The sequence below is a fragment of the Rutilus rutilus genome (assembly GCF_951802725.1).
Source record: "Rutilus rutilus genome assembly, chromosome: 15".
Classification (NCBI taxonomy): Eukaryota; Metazoa; Chordata; class Actinopteri; order Cypriniformes; family Leuciscidae; genus Rutilus; species Rutilus rutilus.
The window spans coordinates 20,546,956-20,570,423 of NC_140220.1; the positions used below are offsets into that span (position 1 = coordinate 20,546,956).

Below are 23,468 nucleotides of genomic sequence, written 5' to 3' on the forward strand. Positions count from 1 at the left end.
AACGCATATTTGTTCACAGTGAATAAAAATACCCGGCTGTGGCCTGTGGGTCTCGGAATAGTCACTGCTGTGTGAGTGAAAACACAAACGTCTTGCGTCAACAGGGAACTCCTCCTCCTCAGCATCAAACCCTTTTACATTTCCTCGATGTCTGATATTCATACAGCCCTGACTCAACATAGGAAGTTTACCAAGCACACTAACATTATCAGACCTGTTAATAAGAAACAATGAGCGAAATAAAACCAACAGTAAAAAAGGAAGCTACAGCAGAGGAAAAAGACTGGGCAGCTGCTAAAGCGCACTTTGAAAGCTTGAAATCAACGAAACCGCGACCCGTGAGTATTCTGTCAAGTTCAACAAGGCAACAATGTTCATATAGGTTTGAGTGCAGGCTGCAGCTAACACTGTTTTTGGACGTGTCTTTTAACAGCCCAAGCCGAAACATGCCGTTACTATCGCAGTTTCTTCACGGACATTGTTTGATATGGTCGCGGAAAGGAAGATATATGAGGAAGAAGGAGTGGAGAAGTATGTTCAACATCAGCAAGAGCACGAGAGTGAGCCATTGAAGCCAGGAGTTGCTTTTCCTTTCGTTAAAGTGAGAATAACACTTCAACATTGTACAGCATCCACACACACTAACTGGGTAATAATAGTAACCCTGAACCCCAAACCTTAACTTAACCCACGTAGTTACACATTAGCCTACGCAGTACTTTTGTGGGTATGGTCACTGTAATAAGTAGGCTACATTGAATACTGTAAAGTGCAACCCTCTACACTGGAAGTGAATCTAGAACGCTAGATGTCCGATTCAAGAATGCTTGTTCTTTTGAATTGACTCGATTGCTTCTGTTAAAAAAATCGTTCTGAATATAATAATATAATAATAAATTATATTACTGAGTCCTCGACCCAAACGCTTATCGACTCATCGAATTGAGAACCTTTTGGACATGTCCCATCTAAAAGCATGAAAAGCATTGAAGTTTATCAAGGTTTTGCCTGATAGGGTAAAAATGAAGTTGCTTTAATATCTGTATAGCAGAAATGTTACAAATACTGGAAAATATTTATGTAAACTTATATTCAGCACACATTAGTTAATTTTTGTAAGTTAAAAATTATAAATGTTCTAAATTACATTGTAATGAGCTGAGTCATGATGGCAATAGGCGACACAATGGTGAACACACCCTTTTTTAAACTCAACAAAAAGTGCAAACATATTTCTTTAGTGGAACATTTCAAGCATATGGGTGTTGTGATGTAGGCTAAATATCATGACATAAAAGAATCACTGAATCACTGTTTCTTTGAAATGAACTGATTCACAGAATTCACACCATTAGAGCAATCCAATTTTAATCAGTGAAGCTGCCCATACTGCAAGTGCACAAGTTATAATAGAAACATTCTATTTACAATAATGTATAATCCTGCAATACCAGCGACAATTATTATAATTTTTTTTTGCATAACCACCTAGCCAATTCTTTCTTTCCAAGAAAACTGAATTTATAACCAGATTATAGGAGCTCATATATTGAACCAAATTAGGTTAGAAATGTCGAGACGGTCACCAACAGTAATGCTTAGAGTTAAAGGTAGGGTAAGAAAATTCAGAGCGGTTAGCAATAGCTAGCTTTAAAAGCATTAGATCCACGCCTCCTTCAAAACACATGAACACACACAGCCAGAGCAGATTCAGCAAAGCGTCATAGGAGACGGCGTTAAATTACCTCATGTCTCAAAGCACATAACATTGCAATAACAAACGTAAACAATTTACAAATCTCTGACCTGTACCACCTGACTGCTGCCGATTCATTTCGGTGTTGACAGTGTTGACATAGAAACGCACAAATTCGAGTCTGAGGATGTGAACATCTCAGAATAGAATGTCACAGGTCGCCATCTATAAATTACGGTTACGACATGGTACGCAGCATAAGCTCATTGTTTTGGTTCAGGAGGAACTGTAAAAGGCGGCTATTGTTTTTTTGTGGCACTCGATGTCTGTGTATCTACAACTCTGCATAGCCTTATCGAACGTGCTGACAATGTCCAATCATTGCATTCGGACCGAATGCAATGATTGGCGGAATTTTTTTTTATCCCGAGACTTCCACAGAAAATATATATAATTTTTTTTATATTTAGACCACATTATTGATTGCTATCAGGATGTGAAGAGAGTTTCAGTCAGAAAAAAATAAATTTTTATGAAAAAATGAAATAGTATAAACTGCTAGTACATACAAAAAACTAGGGTCCTAGAAATGAGGTCCTAAAACTGCAGCCTCAGGTATTGCAGGATCATGCTACTCTCCATTTATGTCACATAGCTAGTAAAGATTTTCCAGAATAACATGTACACACAGATATTTGCTTCCTTTCTTATAAAAACAAAACATTCTTCCTTGTAATGTGCACACAGGCACTGATGACTGTAAATGAACGGCTGAGGATTCTCTATCCAGACAGTGAAGAGCTGTTTGACATTGTTCTCATGACTAATAATCACGCCCAAGTTGGGGTGCGACTCATTAACAGCATAAATCACTATGGTAGGTGTGGAATTTCTCACTGCATTCTGGTCTGGATGTTACATAAGCCTGGACAAACTGTCATAATTCTGAGCAACCCTTAAAAGTTTACAATCGAAGTTGAACTGAAAGTTAAGACTTTGGAGTTTATCTGACAATTAAGTTTGCACATACAAGGAGTTTGTCTTAAGGATAGAATTAAATACAGAACAATGTACAACATACAAGGGAAAATATACAGTCAATAATACACAGTGGAATGCAATGAAATTCTATTAGAAGATAAAGTAGCCAGTAGCTGAATGATAATATGGAAATTCCCCTCTTACAGATCTAACGATAGAGCGATTCTGCATGACCGGAGGTCAGAGCCCAATTGACTACCTCAAGGCCTACATGACTAACCTTTACCTCTCAAAAGACTCCTCAAAAGTCCACGAGGCCATTGAGGAAGGTAAATTGATGACAAAAACAACTGTAATGTAGCTAAATCAAGGATTTACAGTACATTTAAAGTAATGATGGGTTCTAGGAATGTTATTCTTACTTTACTACCCAGTGTTTTTTGCTTCGCATTAAAGGGGCTGTTGTAACATTTTGTTCATTGTAATAGGAATAGCGGCAGCCATCATGTTTAAGCCTGATATGGAGACTCAGCGGTCTGAGACTCAGCTGCGTGTGGCCTTTGATGGGGATGCTGTGCTCTTCTCAGATGAGTCAGAGATCATAGTGAAACAGCATGGCCTGGACACATTCTTCGAGCATGAGAAAATGAATGAGAACAAACCGCTTGCACAGGTATGTCAGGTATTTTGACTAAACGTGGATCACATGATATTCTTCTATGCATGGCATCTACTGTATACACTGTGTATCAGACATTACCACCTTGAGGAATAAAGGTGAATTGCACTTAGAGTCATCAGAGATAAAATTAGGGGAAAGGTATTGAATGACGTCCCGGGTCACTAAAGACCCAAGGTATGTGTTTAAGGGTTAAAGGGATTGTTCACCCAAAAATGAAAATTAGCCCATGATTTACTCACCTTCAAGCCATCTTAGGTGTATATGATATTCTTCTTTCAGGCGAATACAATCGGAGTTATATTAAAAAAATGTTTTGGCTCTTCCAAGCTTTTTAATTGCAGTGAATGGCCCTTTCTGTTTTGAAGTCCATAAAAGTGCATTTATCCATGATTAAAGTCCTCCACACGGCTCTGGGGGGTTAATTAAGGCCTTCATAAGTAAGTTAGTGTAAGAAAAATATCCATATTTAAAACTTTATCGACTAAAATAACTAGCTTCCGGAAGACGGCCTATGCAAGTCAACTTACCCCAAAAGAGTAACACTTGGCGATATATGACGTAGGATGTAGGTGTAGCGTAAGCTTTGACGCCTCTCGCGGTTAAAACAAACAGGGCTGGGCAACAAACTCAAGCTCCTCCGACATTTGTCTTTAAAACTTCTCATTTTAGACTTCTAATTCTTGACTGGTGTTTTGTTTTGCTCTATCCTCTGTGCTTCTGCGTTCGTCATTACGTCGTGCGTCAAGGTCAAGGGTTAGTCTTCCATCGTAAATCAATGCGTACGGCCGTCTGCTGGAAGCTAGTTATTTCAGTCGATACATTTTTAAATATGGATATTTTTCTTACACGAACACATCACTTTACTTCAGAAAGCCTTTATTAACCCTCCAGAGCCATGTGGAGTTCGTTTATGATGGATAGATGCACTTTTATGATGGATAGATGCACTTTTATGATGGATAGATGGACTTCAAAACAGAAACGGCCATTAAAGCTTGGAAGAGCCAGGACATATATATATATACATTTATATAACTCCGATTGTATTTGTCTGAAAGGAGAATGTCATATACACTTAGGATGACTTGAGGGTGAGTAAATCATGGGCTAATTTTCATTTTTGGGTGAACTATACCTTTAAGACTCTTATTTTATGTGGATTGTGGACTGCTGTAATTGCTCCAGCATCTGTTTTAAATAATAGATGATCAGGTTCTCTCTAATCCCATTGGCTGATACGTTGCTCTATTTCGTGTTCAGGGTCCTCTTAAGTGCTTTCTGGAGGCTCTAGGGAAGCTCCAGAAGAAATTCTATGCCAAGAACGAGCGTTTGAACTGCCCTATCCGTACCTTCTTGGTGACGGCCAGAAGTGCAGCGAGCTCTGGGGCCCGTGTGCTGAAGACACTCAGAAGCTGGGGCCTGGAGATTGATGAGGCTTTGTTTCTCGCTGGGGCCCCTAAAGGGCCCCTGCTGCAGAAGATTCGCCCTCACATATTCTTTGATGATCAGATGTTCCACATTGAAGGGGCCAAGGAGATGGGCACTATTTCTGCCCACGTGCCATATGGGATAGGGCAGAAATATAACAAAGGGAAACTGATTGAACCAGAAAAGCAGCAGGTCAGCCTTAGTCACTAGGGGAGTTTATTATATAGTTAATATTGTGTAGATGAAAATATCTACCCCTGTTTAATGATATGTAAGGAAACATATTAGAGGAACTGCTGTGTACTTGTAAACAGTGTAGAAATATATTTTATAGACAAATATTTTTGCAAAACTTGTTTAATTAGCATTAATGCTGGAAAAGTATTTTTTGTTTTTTTGGACATGTAAAGGCCTTATGTTTGATACTGCTATCTATCTATCTATCTATCTATCTATCTATCTATCTATCTATCTATCTATCTATCTATCTGTTTTATACTATCTATCTATCTATCTATCAGTTTAATCTATCTATCTATCTATCTGTTTGTCTGTCTGTCACCGTCTGTCCATCTTTCCATCCATCTGTTTACAGGATCTATCAACTATCAATATATATATTTTAAATCTTTATTTGGGTTTTTTTATATTTACTATGCTATATTTATATGGAATGTTTGATAATTTTGGGAATATTTGTTTTACTTTGATTTGCTTTATATATCAATAAAGAGCTATTTTATAAATAGAAAATTAAACAAATAAACACTTCACGGACTCATTTTGTAATGTATTTAGTCAACTTATAACAGATATTATCTGTCTGTTCTGAATTTCATTAGATTTCATTAAAGTGAGACATTCATAATCATTATTAGAGTTTTCTTTGCAATACAGGCTGATCATCTGCACATTATATGCTGCTTTATGGTTGCAATCATTTACTGTTGTGATATGTTCTCATCAAAGTTCTCCGAGGTTAATTTGCTTTCCACACATTGCTTGTTTTGCAAATGAGAGTTACATAATGTGTTGATGTCTCTGCTTGTATTAAAATGATCAAAAACACAATTGATTTTAAGGTTATGTTGCATGTCATTGAATTTCATAATTATTTTGTCATGTGATATGTCTCATAAATGTCATTTATTTGTCATGTGTAAGCTCCTAAACTCCAGATGGAAATGCATTGCTATTTGTATGTTTACAAATGTGATCAGGCGGTTTCAATAAATGTCATTTTATGCTGCATTGGTTTGGAACAAGACTTGTCATTGGGATAGCTAATTAAGGTTTTAAGGCAAAAAAAAAAAAAAAAATTGACACTTTCATGTCGTTCCAAACCTGTATTGCTTTTTACTGTGGAATACAAAAGGAGATGCTACAAAAGAACCATAAAAGTCATCCACAACACTTGCAGAACACTATGTTCCAAGTCTTCTAAAAGCCATATGATAGCTTTGTGGGATGAACAGCTAAAAATTTAAGCTATTAATCCTCCACATTAGTTCTCACAGCTCTTGGTACAAGTGTTTTATTGCTACAAGTTCATATTAAGTGACTTACATTACACACAATATTACCTACATTATCTGTTTTCGCCCCGTCAACCAAAATGTGAACTGTGCCAAACAATGTGTCTCTGAGCTCTGAGCTCTACTATTTCGACAACACTAGCCATTGCAATGCCCAACTTCCAAAAATACAATCAATTCCCAAGGACGAAATCAAATCAACACTGATTTGATCAGAAAGTCTGTTTAGGCAGCTGACTTTGTTGCCTCACTGTATATATCATAATTGTTGCCTCACCCGTAGAGCTTATGTAGCTCCGCCCCTTTTCAGCGCTGTATTGGTTGCATTTTGTCTTCCGGTTTGTATTTCCACTGTATAAAGGTAATGTAACCCGTGTCGTGGCAAGTGTGTTACCCTCACCCTCCTCAGTAAAAGACACAGAGGGGCGTGAAAGAAGACACTGCTTCAATCTATGGACCAACGATCAGAAGACCAGAATTCGCTCAAGAGACTGTGTTAGCAGCAAAGAAGCACAGGGACACACTGTTTAAATTGGGAAAACAGGCAAGTTGTATTTAAAAGGAATAATAAGCAATTCAAACGAAAGAAAATGTTCAAAAAGACAATAAAATTAAACTCAACACGTCAATAAAAGAAAATAAACCAGAAGAAAATAAACCAGAAATAAATAAACTCTTATTTATATCCTAATTATAACCCCTTTTTTTTTGTTAGTCTTTCTTTTTATCTACTATAATTTATACGGTCTATTTAATTTTAAATCTAATTTTACCTAATTAACTTATTTTGGTATAATTAAGATATATGGTTTCTTTAGTTATTTGAGTTATTCCTAATTTGGCTTATTTATATTAAGAATACTTTTCCCTTTTGGTCTGATTTAAATGTAACTCTTTTCAATTTCAACCTTTCGAATTACCTTTCAGTTCACTCTTATTACCCAAAAAAAAGAAAAGAAATTATAAACTCTTAATAATTCAAAAGAAATAATCACAATATAAATTGAAACAAAATAACAACAATAAGGAAAATAATTCACAGTCAAATTATCTCAGTGTTCACAGAAATCTCAATGTGATATGAGATTGTACTAGTTCTCAGCTCCAGTTCAATGTTCCTTCACGAGATCCTTCTTCCGCAAACTCAAATTAACTCACGGTTCGGTAGGATAGGAAGAGAAACCATGTACTCGACCCTACCACACAGTTCACAGTGCGATTCTCAGTTCGATCCTTATTTGGGCATGGCTCGCCAGTTCCTGCTTGCACCAACTCTCGAACTTTCGCAGTGAAGCAGGGACATCTCACGTGCAGCTTCCCCGATCCTCGTTCCAGAAAGCAGCATCCAAACTCAGCAAATAGAAAATGGCAGACAAAACCAAAAGAAAATCCCGAAAGGATATAGAAGAAGGAAAAAAAAGGAAAAGGGAAAAAAAACCCAACCTTGAAAAAAAACAAGGCCAAAAGTACAATTAGGCCCTTTTCTCAAAAATACACATATTACCACACTTAATATCAATATATTCAACTATTAACGTTTCAAACTTCACTTTTCATATAATATTAACACATTAACTTCTCATATATACATAAAAACAGGATTTCAAATGACGCGCTAGGCCTCATCTGCTCAATCTACACGTGCGTCACACTCATCCGTTTGCTCAAACTCAGTTATTCGACAAAACCTATAAATTCACATTTCACAAATCATCAAAAATAACTTCTCCCTTTATAATATCACTTATTTAACACATTTATGAAGAAATCTTCTATATTTTTCCCTTTTTTTTCCCAGAAGGTTGACTCTTACATGCACTAAGCTAAGTATAACACACATATCTGGCATTTGAACACATTTTATCGGATATTTATACATAAGAACCTTAGTAATAACAATAAAACGAAAACTTCACTTACCAAGAGTACTCTAATATCAATTAGAAAAAGTTCGCGGCAGCTCTTTCAGCTTTAGGCCCGTACTTCAATGCACGTACAAAAAGCTAGTTTCACTTTTACTCAAAATCAATCATCACAGTATCAAATTCTGTTTCTATTTCTCAAAATCTTAATGTTCTATATCTCTAAATCTCTCTAAACTACTACTAGCTCGCTCAGTCTAATTCTTTCTCTTCTCAGATCGCGCTCACTGCTTCATTTTTAGGTGCTTCTCTGGGAAAAATGATCATTGCATCATCTCTCGACTCCGATGACTCCACCCACTAAGGCGGCCAACTCTGATTCGTTTATTAGGACCAATCATCGTCTCATTAAATCAAATCACTCTTCTCTAATTTATGTATTCTTATTTTCTCTTTTCTTTACAGATATTTAATAAAATAACTGTTCATTCACACAAGTGTCAGTCTCTTTCTTTTCTATTTCAAAAATAAAAACATCTTTAGTAACCTGGGTTACACCCTCCCCTCTTGAATACATGCACGCCCCGCTGCATCTACACGTTTTGGGATTGAATCGAAACCACAGGTACATCATCAACGGAAGAAGCATTTACTTCCTCTAAGGCAGTACTGAATGCCACACTTAGACTTTGCAACAGAGATTGAATCACTACGGTAAGTGGATTCCCTAACTGGGGATATTCAAGCCTTTTAGCAGGTCTTCGCTCTCTTTGCGAACGTCTGGGAATAACTCCCTCTTCAGACTCTGTGTCATTCTCTCGTTCACTTTGATCAATTTCAGTATCTTTAGCTTCACTCAGAACTGGATTCTCTTCATTTCTGTTTTCACCTTCACAACCAATTTCTGTTTCAGCTTCCTGAGAAGGAAACTCAGAGCGGGGATCAATTTCTGGTTCTCCTCTCACTGGAATCTCTAAATCAACACGAACAGATTCCATCCCAACAGGAGGAGCTTCCGCTTCTCCAGATTCAGGTAAGTTCTCTCTCAGGGGTTCATCCACAGGTAAGTCAACAGGGACATTCCAAGGATTTCGACAAGGTAAGTGCTCGGGGCTCACCAAAACTCGGGTTTCAAAATCCAATGTATCCCTAATTGCAGGATTAATGAATCGATCAGTGTCAGACTCATATTCACACTCAGATTCTGGCTCTTGTGAATCATTATCATCTGCACAGGCTCTAGTTCTGGGCCTGCGAACCCTTTGCTTAGGCTGTTTCTCATGTTGACTCGGCTGCAAAAATCCACAAGGTAACAACAAGTCACGATGTAATGTCCTGAGGGGACCACTCTGCCCAACTGGTCGGACAGTGTACACCGGTAAATCGCCCGCTCTCCTAACCACTTCTTGAACTCCTTGCTCCCACTTGTCTGCGAGCTTGTGCTTTCCTCGCAACCTAACATTGCGCACAAGAACTCTGTCACCCTCTTCCAAAGTTGAATCAACCACACGTTTATCAAACCTTCCCTTGTTGCGCTTTGCTATCTTAGCAGAATTCTTCTTAGCTATTTCATAGCTCTCTCGCAACCGTTCTTTCAAATCTTTAACGTACTGAGAGTGAGATTTAGCTGGAGATTCTGCTGGCAATCCAAAAGCTAAATCTACAGGCAACCGAGGAAGACGTCCAAACATAAGCTCATAAGGAGCATACCCTGTTGTATCATTACGCGTACAATTGTATGCATGTACCAAGGGCTTTACAAACTCCTTCCACCTAGACTTCTTCTCATTCTCTAGCGTTCCCAACATTTGGAGAAGCGTCCGGTTAAAACGCTCTACCGGGTTACCCCTGGGGTGATAAGGCGTAGTACGAATCTTGTGAATACCCGCTACATGACACAACTCTTTTATTGTACGGGATTCAAAATCAGGTCCTTGGTCACTATGTAGCTTTTCGGGAAACCCATAATGTACCAGGAAGTTTTCCCACAAACTCTTCGCAACTGTACGAGCCGTTTGATTCTGGGTCGGTACTGCTACGGCGTATTTCGTGAAATGATCCGTAATAACCAATATGTTACTGGTATTACTGCGGTCTGACTCTAATGACAAGAAGTCCATACAGACCAACTCCAAGGGTCTACTGGTTTGAATGTTAACCAGGGGAGCGGCTCTGTCTGGAGGTCTTTTTCTACGCACGCAACGTTCACACGTCTTGATCTTCTTCTCCACGGCTTGGGACATTCTTGGCCAAAAGAATCTGGACCTCACCAAGTCTAAAGTCCTCTCAATACCTAAGTGCCCCATATCATCGTGAAGACTACGCAACACCATGTCTCTTAGTCCAACTGGCAACACTAACTGATAGTGAAAGACTCCATTCTCTTGCTTCTTTCTATACAACACTCCGTTCTTCAACTCAAATCGACTCCATTCTCTCAACCACAATGCTAAATCAGATGGCTGACCCCTCAGGGTACCTGGCTTAGTTCCATTTCTCATCCACTCAACTATCACCTTGAGCTCTGGATCTTTCTCTTGCCATTCTGCCAATGCTGCCTCAGAGAGATTGGGAAGAGCAGGCAACCCATGCTCAGTCTCATGTTGCAACTCCTTCGGCAAAGCATTAACACAATGAGCGAGAGACTCAACTAATGTAATAGAAGGGTGTGTCAAACTGAGACTTTCAGGTAAACTAATCACCTGATGCCTTTCACATATGGCCCTCACTACATCTGCCATGAGAACATCAGACTTGTTTTCAGGATCTGCAAGGTGATGAAGTGTAAACTTCTCAATTCTTTCTCGTTCTTTCTGAGAGACCAAATCATCAAAAGGCTCACCATGTGGACGCCGGGAAAGACCGTCCGCATCCTGATTCTGACTCCCAGCCCTATATTGGAGCTTGAAAGTGTAGGTTGACAAACTAGACAGCCAACGGTAGCTGGTAGCATCAAGTTTTGCAGATGTTAAAACGTACGTCAAGGGATTACTGTCTGTTACAACAGTGAAGTCTGTACCATACAAATAATCACTAAACTTAGCTGTGACAGCCCACTTCAATGCAAGAAATTCCAACTTATGTGCCGGATATTTCGCCTCACTTTTTGTCAATCCCCTACTGGCGAACGCTACCACTCGCATCTGCCCGTCCTGCTCCTGGTACAATGCCGCACCCAGCCCTGTAGTACTAGCATCAGTGTGGAGCGTATACGGAAGTCTGGGGTCAGCAAAGCCCAGGACAGGAGCAGAGGTCAACTTTGAAATAACATCATCAAACGCATTCTGACATGCATCAGTCCATCGATCACCAAACTGCTCTTTCGTGTTAAAATACTCGCTCCTCTCTCGCTTCCCACTGCGGCCCCTGCGCAGTGGAGGGTACCCTACAGTGAGTCCCGTGAGAGGCTTGACCATTTTCGAGTAGTCACGCACGAACCTCCTATAGTACCCCGCAAAGCCTAAGAAAGCTCTCAACTCTTTTAAATTTGTGGGCCTCGGCCAAGTTTTTAGAGCTTCAATCTTAGCCGGGTCAGTCTTTACTCCGTCCTTTGAAACAACATGCCCCAAATACTTGACTGATGTCTGAAAGAAACGGCATTTTTCAGGCGCTAGCTTCAACCCGTACTCCTTAAGCCGGTTTAGGACCTGGACTAACCGCGACTCATGTTCTTCTAAAGTCTTTGAAAAGACAATCAAGTCATCAATGAAAACTAAGACCTGCTTCCTGTGAAGATCACCCATACACCGCTCCATTAACCTCTGGAATGTACTTGGCGCATTTGTGATTCCCTGAGGCATCCTATTGAATTCCCAGAAGCCTAGGGGACATACGAAAGCAGTCTTGCACTTATCAGCTTCATCCATTTCGATCTGGTAGAATCCAGACTTCAGATCAAGTACCGAGAACCATTTGGAACCAGTAAGCACAGAAAAGACCTCCTCTAGATTTGGTAGCGCGTAAGCATCCTTAATCGTTTGAGAGTTCAACTTCCGAAAGTCGATGCAAAGCCGAACCGAACCATCTTTCTTCCGGACCACCACTATGGGCGAAGAAAAGGAAGACTCGGACTCGCGAATGACTCCGGCAGAAATCAATTCCTGAAGATGCTTTCGAACGGCATCGATGTCTTGAGGGTGAATTGGACGCGCCCTATGCTTAAAGGGTGTCTCATCTGCCAATCTAATCTGGTGCTTCACTTGACTAGTACAACCAAAGTCAAGATCATGCAAAGAGAAAACTTCAGGCATGGAATTTAGCCGGTTCGAAATTCGCTCTTTCCAATGTGAAGGCAAAGGAGAATCTCCAAAGTCAAAGGTAAGGTTGGCAGAGGTAGGTGCTGATGACTCTACTCCGCAAGAACTCTTGGTGCTCTCTATCACTTCCTCTACAGCGTAAATCTCCGCAAGTATAGCTTTAGGAGGAATTGTTATATCAGTCCGAGTGTCATTCTTAAGCAGAACTGACAGCTGAGAGGATCGTCTGGATGGCAAAGTGTGTACACAACTCGCCACCGAAAGACCGCTGAACGCTGGGGTTGAAGGCGGTTCAAGAGCTATCAATTTCTCTAAGCAAGGTTCCTGAAGCTGAACATAGCCATTCAAGACTACTGTATTTCCGGCAGGCACAACCTCAGGGATACTCCCCATCAATTTCACATGTCCTAATGGTTCACTGCTAGCTTGCCTCCTCCTCGCTTCAAGGACTTTAAGCACTGCCTGATACCTATGAAGATTCGAACAAGGATTATTCTGTTTCTCGTTGATACAGTGACCATAAAGCACATCCAAGGAGTTGGTACCTACTAGAACTTGCGACAGACTATTGAGGTCCGGAACTACCAAAGCTAAGGTAGGGATTTCAACTTCTGCACCCACGAACTCTCTCGGAAACTTCAAGACCAACTCTATGTACCCTAGATATGGAACTGCTTGTCCATTGGCTCCTTCTACCTCTAGTAGGTTTCCCAATGACTTCAACGGATGATCAGACAGGTGCGACTCGTAAAACGACTGGGGAATGGTAGTAACCTGAGATCCTGTGTCTAGGAGACAACTAATTTCTTTACCCCCAATGACAATATGCGCTGTGCACTTTACTCCTACTAATCCCTCTGGCAGGTTCTTTAAGGGTGATCTATTCTGATTACTCGCGACGGCCGCTTGTCTGTGACACTTAGGGCGGTTAAAGTTACACCTCGTCTCTGTATGCCCCGCTACAGAAACGTCCCTTAGTTTAAAGACAAGGAAGAATTCCCGTGCAGAGAGTCCCACTGGGCCTGCTGCTCTCTCAGCTTACGACGCTTTTCTTCAACTCTCAAGGGGTTTGCTGGATTATCACAGGCAACAGCCAAATGACCGTTCTCTCCGCATCGGAAACAATATCCGGGACGAGGCCGATTGGCCATTGGTTGGGCCCTCCTAACATCTCGACCAGTATCTGTCTCTATCAAATTCTGAGGCGGAAAAACTCGAGGACCAGCAGTCACACGGGAGTGATCTCTAAAATTTCTCTGAGCAACATTCTGAGCTTGCAGTTCAGCTACCTGTCGTCGTAGGTTAGCGACTTCTAAGCTATCTGAATCTTCACGTTTTGCTTCTTGAGTCATGGAAACTTGCATAGCGGCTATCTGAGCGCGCAACTCTTCCACTACTTTTCTCAAAGCATCAAATTCTGTTTTCTCAGAACATCCGTTCTGGCGTTTCTGATCTGAATTTCTACCTAAAGTAGCAAGTTGAGCCTGAGCTTCTGCAAGTTGCTTTCTCAGAGAATCTGTTTCAGAACTACTAGCATTTGGTATTTCATGAGAATACACTGACACTTGCTGGGTGGCAGCTCGAGGTTTCGGGTAACCAACAGGAGTTTTTGGCAACCCAAGGTGCTTTTTCATTCTCTCTTCTTTGGAAGTACGTTTATTCTCTTCTGTTCGAATTAACACAACCAACTCAGCGAAAGTGAGTGGCTGGGTTCCGCTCTTCCCTAACTGAAGGCTGTCAATGAGACCATTATCCCAACATCCCCTCATAAACTGCTTCAAAAGACAACGATCATGATCTTTCTCCGCGATACCTCCCCTCTTAATCGTTGAACTCAGAAGAACTTGCAACCGGTGCAAGAAATCTGATGACTTTTCACCTTGGTTCTGTAAAGTGCCCATAAACTTGGCCAACAGTTCGTCACCATCCTCTACGGAACCATACACTGATTCTAGCAACTCAAGGTACACCGCAGGCAAAGCTGGAGGTCGCACGTGCTTCACTACGTCTGCGGCAGGAGACAACAAGCTATCTAGGATCCTACGTACTCTTTGCAAATCGGAAATAGCCGGATCACTTAGCAGGAGTTCTACACTTACTCGCCAAGTGTCAAAGTCAGGTTCATTTGGAGGACGCGGGCACCTCCCTGAGAAATTCCTAAGACGGACTGAAGTTTGCTGTAACATCGCAGCATCAGCTGACTTCACTATGTGCTCTACAACCATCTTCTGAATACCTGGTGGGTCTACAACGTTCATGGGGAAACCAGAACGAGTAGTCACTGTAACACCATCAACAGTGGTTTCTGGAAAGGCCATAGGGCTCGTCTGTCTCTTGATTGGGTTTTTGAATTCTAAACCTCGCATTCCTACTGTTTCTGCTTTACTGGAATCATCACAGCTCACATTTCGCGCTCTCTCTGGAGTACAGTTGGTAGAGTGAACTTCCTGGAGTTCATTCAACTCCTCCTGAAACACATTTGAAAGAGGTTTCTCACTGGCCGTCTGGTTACAGACGCTAGCCAAAGCTCGTACTTGAAACATGACACTTGGATTCGAAAGACTTCCCAAAGTTATGGGTAACATTGGCGCTAAGTCCAACATTGCAGAGCTGTGAGCATATTCTACAATGGCATGCTGATGGAACTCAGACGTTTGATCGTCAATTATCAAATTACGTTTAACTGAGCCATACCTTTGCAAGAAAGTACTCAGCTCATCATCTGTTTCGGTCAACGTGAGACCTTTGACAAGAAGCGCATTTGCTACGTCCACACTCTCTCTCTCAATGATTTCCATTGTCACAACACAAGATCAACGCTTCTGAGAAAAATTCGGTTACTAATTAGCTTGTTTCCTACTACTATCCTTGTTGCTAAGCAACAGTCTCCTGGCTGGCTCGCCAACTTTCTGTAACCCGTGTCGTGGCAAGTGTGTTACCCTCACCCTCCTCAATAAAAGACACAGAGGGGCGTGAAAGAAGACACTGCTTCAATCTATGGACCAACGATCAGAAGACCAGAATTCGCTCAAGAGACTGTGTTAGCAGCAAAGAAGCACAGGGACACACTGTTTAAATTGGGAAAACAGGCAAGTTGTATTTAAAAGGAATAATAAGCAATTCAAACGAAAGAAAATGTTCAAAAAGACAATAAAATTAAACTCAACACGTCAATAAAAGAAAATAAACCAGAAGAAAATAAACCAGAAATAAATAAACTCTTATTTATATCCTAATTATAACCCCTTTTTTTTTGTTAGTCTTTCTTTTTATCTACTATAATTTATACGGTCTATTTAATTTTAAATCTAATTTTACCTAATTAACTTATTTTGGTATAATTAAGATATATGGTTTCTTTAGTTATTTGAGTTATTCCTAATTTGGCTTATTTATATTAAGAATACTTTTCCCTTTTGGTCTGATTTAAATGTAACTCTTTTCAATTTCAACCTTTCGAATTACCTTTCAGTTCACTCTTATTACCCAAAAAAAAGAAAAGAAATTATAAACTCTTAATAATTCAAAAGAAATAATCACAATATAAATTGAAACAAAATAACAACAATAAGGAAAATAATTCACAGTCAAATTATCTCAGTGTTCACAGAAATCTCAATGTGATATGAGATTGTACTAGTTCTCAGCTCCAGTTCAATGTTCCTTCACGAGATCCTTCTTCCGCAAACTCAAATTAACTCACGGTTCGGTAGGATAGGAAGAGAAACCATGTACTCGACCCTACCACACAGTTCACAGTGCGATTCTCAGTTCGATCCTTATTTGGGCATGGCTCGCCAGTTCCTGCTTGCACCAACTCTCGAACTTTCGCAGTGAAGCAGGGACATCTCACGTGCAGCTTCCCCGATCCTCGTTCCAGAAAGCAGCATCCAAACTCAGCAAATAGAAAATGGCAGACAAAACCAAAAGAAAATCCCGAAAGGATATAGAAGAAGGAAAAAAAAGGAAAAGGGAAAAAAAACCCAACCTTGAAAAAAAACAAGGCCAAAAGTACAATTAGGCCCTTTTCTCAAAAATACACATATTACCACACTTAATATCAATATATTCAACTATTAACGTTTCAAACTTCACTTTTCATATAATATTAACACATTAACTTCTCATATATACATAAAAACAGGATTTCAAATGACGCGCTAGGCCTCATCTGCTCAATCTACACGTGCGTCACACTCATCCGTTTGCTCAAACTCAGTTATTCGACAAAACCTATAAATTCACATTTCACAAATCATCAAAAATAACTTCTCCCTTTATAATATCACTTATTTAACACATTTATGAAGAAATCTTCTATATTTTTCCCTTTTTTTTCCCAGAAGGTTGACTCTTACATGCACTAAGCTAAGTATAACACACATATCTGGCATTTGAACACATTTTATCGGATATTTATACATAAGAACCTTAGTAATAACAATAAAACGAAAACTTCACTTACCAAGAGTACTCTAATATCAATTAGAAAAAGTTCGCGGCAGCTCTTTCAGCTTTAGGCCCGTACTTCAATGCACGTACAAAAAGCTAGTTTCACTTTTACTCAAAATCAATCATCACAGTATCAAATTCTGTTTCTATTTCTCAAAATCTTAATGTTCTATATCTCTAAATCTCTCTAAACTACTACTAGCTCGCTCAGTCTAATTCTTTCTCTTCTCAGATCGCGCTCACTGCTTCATTTTTAGGTGCTTCTCTGGGAAAAATGATCATTGCATCATCTCTCGACTCCGATGACTCCACCCACTAAGGCGGCCAACTCTGATTCGTTTATTAGGACCAATCATCGTCTCATTAAATCAAATCACTCTTCTCTAATTTATGTATTCTTATTTTCTCTTTTCTTTACAGATATTTAATAAAATAACTGTTCATTCACACAAGTGTCAGTCTCTTTCTTTTCTATTTCAAAAATAAAAACATCTTTAGTAACCTGGGTTACACCAAGGTCTTATGGATTTATAAATGAACCGCTCATTTTAAATTTTAAACCAGCTGATTACTCTTCGACAGTGATGCTGCGTTCACGCCATGTCGTAATTACCACAATTAAAGCTCTGAATGCTTTCAAATCGCTCTTGCGGTACTTTGATGGGACACACCGATCGATCTGCACAGCGCCACTTGACTGCAAGCCTGCAACCTTAACCGAAAAAAGCGTAGGCCTAACATCTGCTAACTCTGCGATACGCAGGGAAGGACGTTTTTAAAGGATGTCAATGGAGGAGAGGCTTCACTACGCTGAATAAACTGATTTTGTGAGGGAAGAGCTTATAATTTCATGAGTCGACAGCCCATCGACTAATCTTCAACATGTTTGTAAGTAAGTTGTTACACTTTTTAAAATGGTATAGCCACACACCCGTTGTTACACTTTTTAAAATGGTAGAGCCACACACCCTCTTATATCCCAATAAAGAGACCATCTCTGGAACACACCTTAAAGGGATAGTTCACCCCAAAATTTCATCCCACAATTTACTCACCTTCAAGCCAGGTGTATATAACTTTCTTCTTTCAGCCAAACATAATCAGAGTTATATTAAACATATATTTGCTCTTCCAAGCTTTGTAATATGACTGAATAGTAACAGACAATTTGAAGATCCAAAAAAGCGCATACATCATTAAAGTAATCCATACGGCTCCAGGGAGTTAATAAAGGCCTTCTGAAGCAAAGCAATGCATTTTTGTCAGAAGAATATCCATATTTATCACATTATAAACTATAATCACTGGCTGAAATTAAACCATCATATAAAAAAAAAGAAGAAGATATTAATCATATCTTAAAATCCAATTTATTGTTACTACTGTAAATCTATATTAAATTATTATGGGATCTCCTTCAATGCTTTCAGAATCTTTACTTTTTACAATTATTTTGTTTCTGAAGTCTATTTTTAATTATATTTTTATATTAACATTTTAATGAGAGTATATTTATTGAACACATTTTTTTTTTTTTTTATTAAAATAAACCAAAAATAGTAGAAACTTTGCTAAAATGGTTGTTTTGAACAGGTATAAACTTAGACATTATTAAAAACATATTGTTTTACCTAAAATACTTGTACCTAAATAACATGTGCCTTTTGCCCCATGCTGCGAGTTGGTGAGCCCCGTGTGAGGGGTAAAAGGCCCATTTATCCCTTTTATTTAAACAAAATAAACAACTTTTAGGATTTATTTTCATTTCATTTCACTTTTTTATTTATTTAAAATCTGCTGCTCCAGAAATGTTCAATACAAACATACATATATTTTTTCTGCAATCATGCACTAATACAATTTTTAAGGGCATCACATTTTGTTGTCCACAGAAGTGAGTAAATACTGACAGAACATTAAAAGACAAACCCTTTAAATCATAATTTCTTTAATAAAAATCCCTTTACTAATCAGAAGAGGGCACTATGAGACTAAAGTATGTTTGTGCCATTAATCCAAAAGCCTTGATATCGCCATAGCCCACTCTTTTTTTTTTTTAAAGAGTACATTTAATGCAAAATCCTTTGTATTTACTGAATAACTTTTAATGATATTCCAAAGAGTGAATAGAACCAAAACTGAAGCACAAGGGGGCCAACATCCCTTCCCAGCCCCTTGAAACATTTGTCCGTTCTCTTTTCTGTTGGGCAACAGACTGCCTCTCTTTATGAGCTCTGCCTGTCCTCCAGTTTCCATGGATACTTCAGCACTGACTCCAGGAGAAGTGAGTGGGCTCAGTATGTTTGAGACATAATTAATGACAATGGATTACAGTCAGTGAGCACCCTGAGCTCCTGCAAAAGAAGCTTAACCTCACATACCTATAATTAGTGTTCATGAAAGAGGACTAAACATAAAACACAGACTCAGAGTCCTGGCTGAATTGCACTATCCTTTCAGTCAGAGGTGATATTTCTGCGGCTGAGGTGATGTGCGTATGTGCCAGTTTGCACGTTCTGGGTATGGGGAGAAAGTGTGGATGCGACACGCGTGGGTGTAATAGCATTAGAAAGTCATGCTTGGGAGCTTGGATTTTTCAGAGTGTAACTGTGAATGTGAAACATGAATTTTAGTTTGGTGTTGTTGGTGATGTTGATACAGCATACGTTGCGTTCAAAATGGTCACCGTTTCATATTGTGATTATAAACTCATTGTAGTCATTAATATAAAACATATTTGCAAAACTGATTCAAGTGATCCAGTTCCCAAACTGCTTTGAATCTGAACGCCAAGTGGTTTCAACAAAAAAGATACTGAGGAAACATCTTGAAACAGATCTGAAATACTATTTTTGTGAGCCCTTGAATGTTGAGTATGTTTACACTGTAAGCCAAACCCACAGACTGAGCAGACTGGTGTTTTTCCCCTCAGATTTTCTGTAATGTAACGTAATGAAATGCATTCAGGTCAGACCAACCCTCGTCTTGCCTGTGGGACTCCCAGAGCACAATGGTTTCCAGGTCAACAGGAACCAGAACCAGTAGTCGGTAAAACACCATGACAGCATGTCTTTCACAGTGAAGCATTTAAAGGATTCATAAAAGTATGATTTACAGCTCTAGTTTCCACCACCCTGTGAGTTCTCCTGAATTATATTTAAATCTGTCCCAGTGCGACACATCGACTATGCTGCTTCATGGCTTCTACAAAAACATCATGCCTGGTCCAATAAGGCCACCATTCCCCTGTGATCCGAAGCTCCAAGCCCCACCCATCTGGGAAAGCCTGGCTTCTGTCTGTTATTTTCCACACATTTTAATTTGCTTGTGCAACACATTTTCTAGGTAAAGCCAATGCTGAAAGGTATAGAGCTCCTGTGGGGTGTAATGATTTACTGTTTTAATTCTCTCTCCATCACTGGTTCCCACAACGTTACTTATTCAGCCTGCTGGTTTTTTCAGATCTTTAGATTTTCTGTTTCTGAAGCACACACAATATCATCATATAAGAGATAAGCAATGCACTAACAGAATAACTTTTGGAAGCTTGTTTACACCACAGAATAAAATAAATAAATACAAAAGGAAATAGAGTGCATTTGTGCCCGCCCCATTTATTAGCAGCGCTGGTTCCGGAAGTATTTTTTCAATACATTTTTCCAGAACGCCCTCCACGTGAGAAGGTGTCTTGAAAAACTATCCAATCATGGCAATCGATATTGACCGGCGACAGCCTATGACGTCACTACTAGTGCGACCCCGGAAGTATAAAAGGGGCGCCTGGAGAACATGTCATCCTCTTTTCGTCTTTAGGAACTGTTTTGTCTGATTTACAATCACCTGAAAAAGGTGCGAACAATTATGGCAAGTTATAAGCGTTTCAAGAAGTGTGTGGATCCGTGACTCAGGTTTCTGACACCAGATGACACACACAACTTGTGCGTTTACTGTTTGGACTCAGAGCTCTTGAGGGATCTGATTGTGCAGAATGTGAGCGTTTTCCTCTAAGAAAACTCCGCTCTCGTCTGATTCAGCCAGGCAGTTCAGGTCCCACTCGCGCTGAGGCAGAGCAGAGACTAGAATTGTGGGGTTTCCGAGGGAGCTTGCCGAGGAGTTTGAGAGAGCTGTTTATCTCTCACGCCCCTCGGAGGCTTGCGAGTTTGAGCTGCCGGATGAGGATGTGTTGTCACTAACATCCTCTGATCTGACAGCGAGTGCTCTGCTGGCAGCCCAAAAAAAGCACGAGATGGCTGATGAGGGTGAAGAGGATTTACAACCCGAACCCTCACAGCCACCCTGCCCCGCGTATGATGAGTTGTGAGTGTTATGGAACACGGGAGGGAAGAGATCGCTCATGGCAGACTTTACGAATGGTTTCTTTCCAGCCATAATGCTCCAGCTCCCGTGAGCCTTCCATTCCTGCCTGATCTATACAATAGATCGAAAAGGCATGGAAGAACCCGTGTTCAGAGCGCATCCATAGCCATCAACGAGTAAACTACGCTGATGTTGAGGGGATGCGCGAACACAGGTATGTGTCGATGCCTCAAGTGACGATAAGTTCGCGAACTACCTCGCAGTTGGAGAGGTATTGACACTAAGTGCTCTGGCCCTGCTTTTTAAACAAACATCGCACTTAAACTGCAGGGCATACACGATGGCGGGTCTGGCTGGTGATGCCTTCCACACAATGGCTGTGTTGCAAGTATACCACGCTAATCTGCTGAAAGATTTCGACCAAGGTTGGGGTCTTTCCCCTGACGCAGTGAAAACGAGCTGCGCCACACTACAGATTATCTCTCCGGGCCACCATACAAACAGCCGTCGCAATCGAACGAACTCGATGATGGCGATGGTGGCCAGGGAAAAGGCATCTGTGGTTGAACTTGGATGACATTGGGGAGAAAGAAAGCTTTTCTTCTCAATGCACCAGTGTCGCCTTCTGAACTTTTCGGCACCTTCGTTGAGACGGTGATGTTAAGTTCAGAGAGGCGAAGGCGTGCTTGGCTGCATTAAATCTTGCATAACACTGCAGTCCGAATCTGCACACTTCCTACATCCCAGGCACTTCTTGCATCAGCTCTGAGGCTGGACCTGTGATGAGTGATTGCTTCAATTTGGAACCCTTCTGTAGGTCTGACGTCGGGTTTGGTAGTAAGTGCACTCTTTCGAGCTCTTTATGGTGATAGGCCTCCATTTTGTGAATGTCGTTTAGGCCAGTGCTCTACGGGCAGCAGGTTGAGCTCTGTAGGTCTCCACCCTTTACGGGAGTTTTTTTTTTAGTAAGGTTGTACAGTAGACCTCGATTCCCTGTTAGAAAGTATTAAGGGGTTTGTTAGGTAGGGTTTTTATAGGAGTAGAAATAAGGCCCTAAAGTTCCCATATATAGGTAGGCAATGCATACCCTTCCCATAGACCTCCTTTGATTAGAGTCATCAGGCTTATAAAGTGGGTAGTGCCAATTTGTGGTAGTGAACAGGTTGGCCGCATTATACAAAAAAGATTTCTAGTCAGGCCACCGTTCATCCGAGCATCAAACAGACATTTCTGCGTGAGATGGCTTCCTCCCTATCGAGAGTCTTTCTACTGAGGCCACCGCTCTGTCAAGCTACAGATAAAACTACAGAATCAAGCATTGGTCCTCGTCAGGCCACCTTGATAGCCACCTTATACAAAAGCAGTAGTTCTCCTCTCACTTTTGAGAGTCGTTTTGAGATTATAGCTCTGAACTTCAGACATATATATTCGTGTGTTGGCCCTCAAGGGGCCGCCTTGATATCTGGCTTAGGCTTAGTATCTATGATTTTTCGTGGCGGTCTGCTAAGCATTCCTCATATATATCTCTCAGTATCTGAGTGTAGGTTCCTTAAACCATCAGGAGATTTTATTCCTGTAAATCTAGTTTTTCCTAGTGCTAGCCTCCTCTTACTCAAGAGTCGTCATCCAAGGCCCGCCTTTTGCACCAGGTGTAAATGCTAGTGGTGTAACAGGGTAGATAGCAGCACAGGTAGCAGGCTACCTTCAAAAATCCTCCCATGCAGATATCTATGGGCATTGTCAGGTCTTTCTCTCTTGAGAGTAAGAAGCAGTGTGCTCAGGCCTCCGCCCTTTACCGCATCTAGTGTGGTAGCTGACAGCAAGGCCTCAAGTTAAAAAAAAAAAATTCTTCTGAGACCCTTGAATATAAGTATTCAAGTCATAAGGTTGAATGTTGTTGGCCACTTACTGAGGCCTCCATTCCCTTGGGTTTAGTAGAGAAAAATAATATCTGTCTTGTAAAATTACAAGATAATAGGACCCGACCCAGATATATCCTTCAGGGTCATGCTGATATTGCTCCCCTCGTGAGGGTCATTAATTAGAGTACTTTGCTACCCATAGCTCATATGTTATCACCCTTCACCACCCAGGCTCAGGTAGAGACAGATTAGTGACTCCCTCCCACTTGGGATGGTTGAGTATGCTCCTTTAGAGCCAAAGCACTGCCCGGGCTGACGCCCGTGACTGTCAAAGCTGTAGGCCTTACAGTAGGCCTTATAATACTCCGGTAGCGTAAGATTGTACTCTCCTTGCTTT

At 40.4% G+C, this 23,468-nt stretch overlaps 1 protein-coding gene across 1 annotated transcript; it reads left to right on the forward strand.

Moving 5' to 3' along the window:
* The first annotated feature begins 148 nt into the window (after positions 1-148).
* nt5c1bb (5'-nucleotidase, cytosolic IB b) lies at positions 149-6,158 on the forward strand. Its single transcript, XM_084432255.1, has 6 exons — positions 149-338; positions 434-601; positions 2,444-2,573; positions 2,884-3,006; positions 3,166-3,350; positions 4,620-6,158. The coding sequence occupies exons 1-6, from the start codon at positions 231-233 to the stop codon at positions 4,995-4,997; spliced, it is 1,092 nt and encodes a 363-aa protein (XP_084288381.1). The 5' UTR covers positions 149-230; the 3' UTR covers positions 4,998-6,158.
* The last annotated feature ends 17,310 nt before the right edge of the window (positions 6,159-23,468 follow it).